The sequence below is a fragment of the Sinocyclocheilus grahami genome, unplaced genomic scaffold (assembly GCF_001515645.1).
Source record: "Sinocyclocheilus grahami isolate Dianchi unplaced genomic scaffold, SAMN03320097.WGS_v1.1 scaffold2387.1, whole genome shotgun sequence".
Lineage (NCBI taxonomy): Eukaryota > Metazoa > Chordata > Actinopteri > Cypriniformes > Cyprinidae > Sinocyclocheilus > Sinocyclocheilus grahami.
The window spans coordinates 18336-29642 of NW_015507566.1; the positions used below are offsets into that span (position 1 = coordinate 18336).

The 11307-nt window shown below is 45.4% G+C and overlaps 1 protein-coding gene across 1 annotated transcript; it reads left to right on the plus strand.

The window, feature by feature from the left end:
- Nucleotides 1–3207: 3207 nt before the first annotated feature.
- Nucleotides 3208–11022, plus strand: LOC107574916 (tripartite motif-containing protein 16-like). The gene is made up of 6 exons (XM_016261341.1): nt 3208–3820; nt 4165–4260; nt 4341–4574; nt 9869–10064; nt 10169–10216; nt 10445–11022. Exons 1-6 carry the CDS (start codon nt 3248–3250, stop codon nt 11020–11022), a joined length of 1725 nt encoding a protein of 574 aa, XP_016116827.1. The 5' UTR covers nt 3208–3247.
- The last annotated feature ends 285 nt before the right edge of the window (nt 11023–11307 follow it).

Sequence of the window (11307 nt, forward strand, 5' to 3'; positions counted from 1 at the left end):
CTCCCCGGGCTACACTCGGGAACAGGAGCCCTCCCCGGGCTACACTCGGGAACAGGAGCCCTTCGTGGGCTATACTGGGGAACAGGGTAGCGCTTCCGTGGTGCTGGCACTGGAGGGCGCTCTGGAGGAGCAGGCACACCAAAGCGCCTTCGAGGAGCTGGGACTGGAGTGAGGTTTGGGGCTGGAGCCGACACATATAGTCGTCCGTGGGGCTTGCCACACTAACGTCCTTGGGGCTTGCCACACTAACTGCCGGCTGACTTGGGGAAGCCACGGACGGCGGCGGACTGGTTCGTGCTTGGGACCAGACACTCCCCAGACACCGGAAAACTCCTTCCCTCCAAGTTAGTCCAGTGGTGTCTGGGAGGTCCACGGGGCGATGGTAGTTGGCCCCGAGCCAGAACAGCTGATTGAGGACAGCGTCCCCTAACGCCGTTACATCAGCGAGCTTGCAGAACTCCCTGGCATACACGTAGAAGGGGAGATCGAGGCGAGCGGCAATTTCCATCGCCGTGGGGGGGGGGGGAACCAGGAAAGAAAAACTGTCAAGAAGGCGGGGAAAAACAAACGCGAGGAAAAAGTCGCCACTCACTTTCAGTTTTTGGTCCGCTGTTCTGTCACAATACACGATAGAGGAACGAGGAGACGCTGGAGAATACTTTCACAAGGCTTTAATTCCATGAACCAAGGCAGACGAACTCAGGAAGACATTTAACAGCGGACAGAGAACTCGGGACTGGGAACACTTTAAATACACACAGGAGATTCGAGATATCAAAAATCTTTAAATCTTTCAATTTAGCGTCCCCCATGTCTTGAAATCATGTTCACCGAGTTTGGTGGCAATCGGTTGGATATCCTCAGACAAGTATATCAAATTCCAGAGCATGCACTTTTTACACAGCCCTGAATAGCCAACTTCCTGTTGGGCGGAGCCTATGACATGCAGTGCAAAAGTTGTTCGGCTCAATGAGTTCTATATGTGTACTGAGTTTCATATGAATACGTGCAAGTATATGCGAGCTATGCATCAAGTTTTCCGGCTGTGTTCCAGGGGGCGCCGTAGAGCCCCTCTACCACGCCCAGGTCCCAGCCTCTGCGGCGTCCTAATGGCCGCAGGTTCCAACGCGTGTGCAAATTTTCAAGAGTTTTTGAATATGTTAAGGCCCCCAAAAAGCCCCGGAAGGTTGAAAAAATAAAAAAATAAAAAAATAATAATAATCCTTAGGGGATCAATAGGGCCCTGCGCCTTTCTGGCTTGGGCCCTAATAAATAGATAGAATACAAAAAGAATAGAGAAGCTAGTGCTAGTTTTTTTGAAAGAAAACAAGCAGTTAGTAAATGAATAGAGTGTAAGTCTAAAAGGGGCAAGGTTTTATTTTTTATCTATTATTTGTTCCAAAGCAAATAGTTTAGACTCAGGGCAAAATTTAATTACATTATTTTTTTTTATGTAACTTCGATGCTGTATATACACTCTCTAAGACTTGATGGCTGCTCTGTCAACTCTTTGTCATCAGTTAGGAAGCTAGGTGTGCTATATGATAGCAATCTTTCCTTTGAAAGCCACGTTTCTAGCATTTGTAAAACTGCATTTTTCCATCTCAAAAATATAACAAACTCCAGCTGGTCCAAAATGCAGCAGAATGCAGAAATGCTAATTGTTATTGTAATGCTTTATTGGGTGGTTGTTCTGCACGCTTAATAAACAAACTCCAGCTGGTCCAAAATGCAGCAGCTAGAGTTCTTACTAGAACCAGGAAGTATGACCATATTAGCCCGGTTCTGTCAACACTGCACTGGCTCCCTATTAAACATTGTATAGATTTTAAAATCTTGCTAATTACTTATAAAGCCCTGAATGGTTTAGCACCTCAGTATTTGAACGAGCTCTTGTTACATTATAGTCCTCCACGTCCGCTGCGTTCTCAAAACTCTGGCAATCTGATAATGCCTACAATATCAAAATCAACTGCGGGCGGCAGATCCTTTTCCTATTTAGTGCCCAAACTCTGGAATAACCTACCTAACATTGTTCGAGAGGCAGACACACTCTTGCAGTTTAAATCTAGATTAAAGACCCATCTCTTTAACCTGGCTTACACATAAAACACTAACACATTTCTAATATTCAAATCCGTTAAAGGATTTTTAGGCTGCATTAATTAGGTCAACCGGAACCCGGGAACACTTGATAAGGATTACGGACCCTACCCGTATCCGCTAATAAAGCGATTCATACGGCCCGGATCCGATCTGGACCCGTTCATGAAGTAGCTCATCCGGTCCGGACCCATTGATAAAGAAACGGATCCAAGCCGGATTCGATCAGGACCTGCTGATTAAGTTACTCATCCGGACCGGATCCGATCTGGACCCGTTCATTTAGTGGGTCTATACCTTATTTAAAATGGGTAATCTGGCCAAAACTAGCTATGGAAATACCTAAAATGGAGCCAACAAACATTATATAGACTAGACTGCTCTATAAAAGTTTAATATGTCTCGCTTTATTAATATTAATAAACCATAAAATCATTCAAAACTTGAAAAACCCTAACCCTAACCCCAATCATCATCTCACTATAGAGACGGGCAGATATCGACAGCACTGCCTGCCCAAAGAGACATTAGAAAGAAATGTTATCCCAAATTTGAAACACTTTGCCCTGACTTCAAAATGTTAAACAAGAAAACACAACTTCAATATTTATTAGGTGAAAAACAAGATTGTATCTTACAAGCAGCAAGATACATTGACGCCTGTCACAAAAAGAGGGAGGAGTCAACAAATCAGTGATGCACCCACACACACATACACTGAATTTTAAATTGTTCATAGAATTCATGGAATTTATATGTTCTATTTTGTTTAATTATATATACATGCATGTGTGTGTGTATGTATGTATGTATTTATTTTATTATTATTATTAAATACATATCTGTTCTATTTTCAATGTAAACACTATGCTTTGGCAATACATTGTAACAATTGTCATGCCAATAAAGCACATATTGAATTGAATTGAGAGAGAGAGAGAGAAAGAGAGACTGAGGGAGAAAAAGAGAGAGAGAGACTGGAAAACAGGAATGAGGAACCTGCTGTATAGACTCACAGACACACCTGTTTTACACACGTGACTCAAACACAGAACCAGGAAACATGAATCACCTGAATTCAGAGAAAGAGAAACTGAAGTGTAGTTGAGCTGTTGTGTGTTTGTTTCTCTATTCATGCAGTAAAATGGCAAAAGCCAGAGTTTCTTGGGATGATTTCTTGTGTGCAGTGTGTCAGGATCTCCTGAAGGATCCAGTGGCCATTCCCTGTGGACACAGTTACTGTAAGAGCTGTATTACAGACTGCTGGGATCAGGAGGATCAGATGAGAGTCTACAGCTGCCCTCAGTGCAGACAGACCTTCAGTCCAAGACCTGCTTTAGCTAGAAACACCATGCTGGTTGAAGTGGTGGAGAAACTGAAGAAGAGGAAATATTCTACTGACTGTTACGCTGGAGCTGGAGATGTGCAGTGTGACGTCTGTACTGGAAGAAAATACAGAGCCGTCAAGTCCTGTTTGGTGTGTCAAGAATCTTACTGTCAAGCTCATTTTGAACGTCATGAGGAGTTTCATTCACGTAAGCCTCACAAAGTGACTGAAGCCACTGGACGACTGCAGGAGATGATCTGCCAGAAACACAAGAAGATCCTTGAGGTTTTCTGTCGCACTGACCAGAAATGTATATGTGTGCTGTGTACGATGCATGAACATAAAAACCACAACATTGTATCAGCTGCAGCACAGTGGACACAGAAACAGGTATTTAAACTAGAAATCAAGTTAATACTCAGTGCAGTGATCCAATAGTCTGTTTATTTTCTATTTAGAGCCACAGCTTAATTACACAGAACACAGAAACACTGTCAGTGTGAAACTCTATGTCTGTGTCAGTTTCACTTTTACTATACATACGCTTGCGGTGTGAAACAAGCCTTAATCTTCATGATAATTCATGTATGAATATTGTTACTGATCATCACTTCTGGAGTTTGAACCTACAGCCATTATTTATCAGCTCCACTTTTACTGGATTCATCTGTTCACTTGATGATTTAATGACAGTAGTTTTCTGTGACGTTCACTATCATCCGTTTGTCCTGCAGAAGCAGCTGAAGAAGACAAAGAAGACATTCCAGCAGAGAATCCAGCAGAGAGAGAAAGATCTTAAGCAGCTGAGAGAGGCTGTGAAGTTTAATAAGGTGAGTTTGGAGAAGAAGAGAAGTTTGTCTCAGTCTCAGTTCAGACTCACTGAAGCCTGAATCACTGTGTGTCCTAACAGCGCTCTGCACAGACAGCAGTGGAGGACAGTGAGAGGATCTTTACTGAGCTCATCCGCTCCATTGAGAGAAGCCGCTCTGAGCTGATACGGCTGATCAGAGATCAGGAGAAGACTGCAGTGAGTCGAGCTGAAGGACGACTGGAGCGACTGGAGCAGGAGATCAATGATCTGAGGAGGAGAGACGCTGAGCTGGAGCAGCTTTCACACACACAGGATCACATCCAGTTCCTGCAGGTAACACAGATCTAGAAGAACAGGATCATACTGGACTTGAGCCAGATCCTGCTGTCACAGAGACTCACAGAGAAACATTTCATGAGTGTCTTATATAATCATCAGTCAGACTCTCATCTAATCATCTTCTTCTGAAAGAGTCGCCGCTTACAAATAGCTTTCAGCTCTCGAAATCTCTCAGGAATCATTTCACTGAGCTCTTTCTTCTGGAAGATATATTTAGCTGTCAAACACCACCAACAGTTCAAAACTTCACTAACATTTCAGCTTTTTCCTAATTTTTCCTTCTGATTTATTATGTCATGGTGAAATCAGTGAACTCGATAGTACAGATTTTTATTTACATTCATCAAAATTGCATCAAATGATCCTCAAACCTCATAAAACTGATATTCATTGGCCTGTAAAACATTAGAGATCTTGACCAATCAGCGTTACCGGTGTCTGAAGCAGTTGTCTAAACACAACAATAACATTCGCCGGCAACATCTATGACGTCATGACCGGCATGACCACAGTATAAAAGGGCGCTGATAGAACATGTCACACACTTCTTAGTCTGAAGCTCACATCCGAGGCATGACAAGAAAATAGGACGCAATGTCTTATTCCCTTCTCAGGGAACCATGGTTACATGAGTAACCCGAGACGTTCCCTTCCGAGGGAACTGCATTCACTGCATGCCAAGCACCATGACGAGCACTAAGTACCAACTCTTCCATGGCCATGGGAGTTGCCCCATGGACGCACCAGCAGTTGTCAGGGGCACTATCCCCTTTGGCCAAAGGCCTGAGCTACATACCCAAAATAACTTAGCTGTTAAGGGCTGGGCAAAAGAAGCCCAGTCGCAGGGCAGAGCTCAAAGGCTTGGAATCAGATAGCAATGTGATTCCTTTAAGGGGATATGACCGGGCGTCTAGGTTCACCATATTACCAGACCCTGGCCGGTCACCTTGGGGGACTAATACATCTACCCCTAATTCTCCCAGGGGGCTACTCATAGGATCTCTCATCAGATTCCTCGAGCTGGAAGCACGTACCCCCACAGTCAGATGGGAGACTTTAATGGTATCACTAAATATAAGTTTAGGGCCCAAGGCGAGAACCGGGACCTGAACTCGGAGAAAGGGTATGATGCTGGCACATAAACATGGATTTTAGAAAGCACTCAGTGCCATTGTGGAGGCCATGAAGAGGCCTAGTGACCTCTTATGACTGCCTCATAAAAGTCTCTTGCACCTAGGGGTCTCTATTCCTAGATTAAGCTCCAGGAGTGGCGTACTTATAGGAGAAACTCAAGTTGAGGGGAGCACCGCCAACTCCACCATAAGCTCTGGGAGCAGCATGCTCATAAGTGACCCTGTAATGAGAGGACCAATGCCAGGCTCAAATGCAGAGGCAGCCATCAGGGACACCAGAGACCTCACAGAGCTCAAGAGAGAGGAGGACTCAACTCTCAGAGATGAGAGGGGAACTCAGACACTCACCTTGGGAATGACGTGCTCATTGGCGACCCTCTAGAGCGAGGGGAGCACTGCTGAGCTCAATCAAAAGAGCAGCCTAACAGGGAGGCAAAAGATGGCCTAACAACCTGGTATGGCTGCCTCATGGATCTCCATGGAGTGGAGGACCCGGTTCTCAGAAATGAGAGGAGAACTCAGATGCTCGTCTTGGGAACGGAATGCTCATAGGCAACCCTCTAAATCGAGTTAGGGTTAGGTTAGCACCGCCAACTGAACCATAAGGGCAGTTGCTTGATGGGAACTCCAGAGAGCAGCATGCTCATAAGTGATCATATAAAGAGCACAGAGGCAGTCATCAGGGAGGCCAGCTAGGAAAGATCTAATCCACCTGGTATGGTTGCCTCACGGAGCTACAGGGAGCGGAGGACTCAACTTTCAGAGACAAGAGGGGGACTCAGACGCTCTCCCTGGGAGCCGCATGCTCATATGAGACCCTCTAGGAGTAAGGGGAGCACTGCCAAGCTCGATGACAGGAGCAGCCTAACAGGGAGGCAAAAAGATGGCCTAACAACCTGGTATGACTGCGCAGAGAGCAGAGTCCTTGGCTCTCAGATCGCGAGAACTCACATGCTTCATCCGGGACCGGCAGGCTGACAGGTGACCCTCCCACAGTGAGGGGAGCACTGCCAAGCTCAACCATAAGAGCAGCCCACCAGGGAGGAAAAAAAAGATGGCCTAACAACCTGGTATGACTGCACATGAAGCCTCGGGAGCACAGCCCTTGATCCCCAAAATGAAAGGAAAACTAATATGCTCAACCTGGGAGAGGCAGGCTCATAGGTGACCTCGACTGCACTTGGAGCTCCTTGAGCAGGGTAGATGAGCACTCACTTTAGGAGCAGCAAGCTCATAAATAAACCTCTGCAATGAGGGGAGCACCGCCAAGCTTGACCATAAGGATAGTGTTATTAACAGTGCTTAAAGGGTTAGTTCACCCAAGGTAGACGCTGAGAGACAAAAATAACGACTTTATCCCACATTTTCGTCTTTACTGCGTCACTTGTGGAAGCACGTTCACGACAGTACCATGACACGAGCGTGTGGCGGCGCTGACCCAGATTCGGCCTGATGACGTCATCACCCCGGATCTGGGTCAGCGCCGCCACACGCTCGTGTCACGGTACTGCAGTTGAACCACTTATGTCACACAGACTACTTTGTCAATTATCTTGGTACTTTTCTGGACCTTGAACGTGTAAGTTACCTTGCTGTCTATAGGAGGGTCAGAGAGCCCTCAGGTTTAATCAAAAATATCTTAAATTGTTTTCCGAAGATGAACAAAGGTCTTACACGTTTCGAACAATACGAGGGTGAGTAATTAATGACAGAATTATAATTTTTGGGTGAACTATCCCTTTAAACTGGGAGCAGCAGGCTCATATACAACCTTCTGTAGTGAGGAGAGCACTGCCAAACCAAAGTTTGAGAGGGAGGCCCACAGTGGGCATGACAACCTGTCAAAACTGCAGAGTGGAATTCAGGGAGCAGAGTTACTCAAAAACTCAAGCTCAGTACATGTGCAGAATGGACACGGGGTAGCTTAAGTCCCAAGTAGCCCTTCAGGATGAGACATGAATTAGCTCTCCTCATGAGCGCCCTGGCTAGGGTGGCTTCTCAAAGCCAAAGCAACCAGCAAGGCCATCAGGGAGCAGGGCATGGAATATTCCTTGAGTACTGCCATGCTCAACCTGAAAGCTACTCCCTCAAGGAGACCCAGAGGGCCTCTGAGGTTGTAGTTGCTAATCTGGGACCTTGATGACCAAGGAGGCTCCTAGGAGAAGCCTAACGACTCGGTGTCAGGGATCTCCAGTAATGGAATGAACAGGGAGGCCCACTAAGACAGGCCTAACCACACTACCAATCCTATAGCACCAAAGTTAGGGAACCAGGTTCTACGCTAGTGACCTACTCGCAGGTAACCCTCAGGAGCATGAAGGGAGTATGGTCAAGCTCCTAGCCCCAGAGAGCATGGTACTCTACCGCAACCATTTGCGGGTACAGGAGCACAAGCGCAGTTCAGGGCCAAGCATCAAGGAGGCTCACAAGCCTACACTTGAAACAGAGGAGAAGCTTAATTGAGGAGGCCTAGTAGAAGATCATACAACCCAAGAGGTCCCCAGGGTGGGGGGAGGTCCCAACACACAGGGCCTACAACCCCTGGCTCTCAGACAGAGGAGGCTCACAGAGAGCCATACAACCCTGAAATGAAAGTAAAGATGCACAGAATGGGCTCCTGGGGCAGAGAATTCTCACCGTGACCGCAACGCGCCGCATGCATTCAGCTCCCACGGCAGGTAAACACGTTCATTCATGTGCTAGATTACCTCGGAAATCAAGTGAGAACAGAAACTGCTGCCGCAAATGCATCACTATTACCACGAGAGGCGAATGCATGCATGCAAATGCTGTCTACAAGCTTGGATAAATGGTGAAGTTCTTACCTCCCCTCTCAGTAGACCCGCTAATGCATCATAATGAGCACAATCCGCCTCCTCGTGAGTCGAGCATGTTCAATTCATACTTATCCACAAAAAAATAAGCCAAAGAATAAGCTCCCTCAGAGCTGAACACGCTTGCCCTTCACGCACACAGACAAAACGCGAGTCGTGTGAAACTGTGGGTATCAGAGGAAAGCCTCTGATGAGAGAACATGCTCTCATAGTCGTGCTTAACTGCTAACATAAACAAACGGCAGTGAAGAGGAAGAAGGAGGATGACATGTTCTATCGGTGCCCTTTTATACTGTGGTCGTGCCGATAGTGACGTCATAAGCTGTCACCAGCCAATGTTATTGTCGTGTTTAGACACCTGCTTCAAACCTCAGTCATGCTGAAGGCATTCCCCATAGCGACCGCTAGAGGACACAGTTCAAGTTCCCTTGGAAGGGAACTAGGTTGCTGCTGGAAGAGGTGCTAGTGAGGCCGGCAGGGGGTACTGACCCTGTGGTCTGTATGGGTCCTAGCACCCCAGTATAGTGACGGGGATACTATACTGTATAAAGCACCGTTCTTTGGATGAGACATTAAACCGAGGTCCTCACTTTCTGTGGTCATAAAAAATCCCAAGATGTCTTTCGTAAAGAGTAGAGGTATGACCTCGGCATCCTGGCCAAATTTGCCCACTAACCATCATTGCCTGCTAATCATTCCCATATCTACTGATTGGCTTCATCATTCTGTCTCCTCTCCACCATTAAGCTGGTGTGTGGTGGGCGTTCTGGTGCACTATGGTTGCCGTCGCATCATCCAGGTGGATGCTGCACACTGGTGGTGGATGAGGAGATCCCCCTCTCAATTTAAAGTGCTTTAAATTCCTAGAAAAGCGCTTTATAAATGTAACAATTTATTATTATAATTATTATTAACGGTCCTTGTGAAATTTCTGTCTCTAACCCCTCTAAAGTTATAAATAATGATAAATCTAATCATAGCCTTTGAGCTGCTTTTCCTGAGCAAATCTACTCAACCCTACAATGAGACTCCATTGATGTGTTTGAGCTGTTAGATGGACATTTATGTTCTTAGCAGATGATTTATCATCCAAACTATTTCCTAGAAAGTTCACATAGAGTGTAAGTGGCAAATACTCTAATATGTAGCTTTAATGTGATATAATGAATATGGGAAGAATGTAGCTGATGCTGTGAAAGTGCTGGATTGAGTTGCGTTACTAAAGATCAGTCAAGTCAACAAGAGCAGCACAAATCTGATGTTGGTGCAGGTTATTGGGTGAAGTGTGGAGCTGATGAGTTTTGATTTCTGTTTTCTGTAGAGTTTCCAGTCTCTCTCAGCACCTCCTGAATCTACAGACATAAATGATGACTCCTTCAGTTCTCTCGTCTCTTTTGATGATCTGAGAGAATCTGTCCATCAGCTGAGAGACAAACTGGAGGATTTCTGCAAAGAGGAGCTCAAGAAGATCTCAGACAGAGGTAAAGTTCTGGAGATTCATCTGCTCTCAGAAACCAGTCCATCATCATCTCATATCATGGAGAACATCGTATTAAAAATATCTTAGGAATGGATGCAGGATCATGAGACTCACACTGTTCATGTCTGTTGATTTCCACAGTCACATTCACCAACATTGTTCCCAGAACCAGGAACGACTTCCTACAATGTAAGTCAGTAAGAAAACAAGCAGAAAAACTCACAGAGTGTGTTCATGTTTTTCCTGTAGAAGGTGAAAGAAGAGTTTTATAATTGATGATGTAAATGATGATTTGCACAAGATATCTGGTCATCTGTACTGAGACACTGATGATACACTGAACATGAAGAGTTCAGCTACATGAAAAGATCAAACAGATTCATAATTCCTGATTCTGATGTGTTTTATCTCCATCAGATTCCCATCAGCTCACTCTGGATCTGAACACATTGAATAAATTCCTCTGTCTGTCTGGGAGCAACAGAGTGATTACTGACACTGACACAGTCCAGTCATATCCTGATCATCCAGACAGATTTGATTATTGGGATCAGGTGTTGTGTAGAGAGAGTGTGTGTGGACGCTGTTACTGGGAGCTGCAGTGCAGTGGGTTTGGTGTGTATATATCAGTGTCATATAAGAGCATCAGCAGAAAGGGACGGGGTGATGAGTGTTGGTTTGGATCTAATGATCAGTCCTGGAGTTTGATCTGCTCTCTTGACAGTTACTCATTCAGACACAATAATATAGAGACTCGTCTCCCTGTGAAGCACATCAGCAGCAGAATAGGAGGGTTTGTGGATCACAGTGCAGGAACTCTGTCCTTCTACAGTGTTTCTGACACAATGAGCCTCATCTACACAGTCCAGACCACATTCTCTCAGCCGCTCTATCCTGGGTTTGGGTTTGGATCTAGGTTTTGGGTTTCTGTTGGATCATCAGTGAAACTGTTGATGAAACAGAACAGACTGACTAGATCAGGGGTCGGCAAGTAAGTTTGGCATCGGGCCCCAAAAAAAATAAAATCGCCACTAGATGGCGGGCCAGAACATAGTCAAAGGATAATTTAAGAAATTAATTGATGAAAAATGCAACTAGAATTGCCTGTGACAGACTGTTACAGTCTCGTTTGTAACTGGTAGTGAGCTGTTACTCTGTGTTAAATCCTGTAGGAGGACAGTCATTAACAAAAAGCCACATTTGTGTCGTGGTGTAGAGTATGTGAGTGGAGTGGAGAGTCAACAATTTCCCCTCCGCACTCCGAGCATTTAATAATCACT

Excerpts from the sequence above, each read along its gene's own strand:
- LOC107574916 (XM_016261341.1), top strand. The coding sequence starts at position 3,248 with ATGGCAAAAGCCAGAGTTTCTTGGGATGATTTCTTGTGTGCAGTGTGT. Across the intron at positions 4,575-9,868 it reads ATCACATCCAGTTCCTGCAG|AGTTTCCAGTCTCTCTCAGC; the intron begins GTAACACAGATC and ends TGTTTTCTGTAG. Across the intron at positions 10,065-10,168 it reads TCATCTGCTCTCAGAAACCA|TCACATTCACCAACATTGTT; the intron begins GTCCATCATCAT and ends TGATTTCCACAG.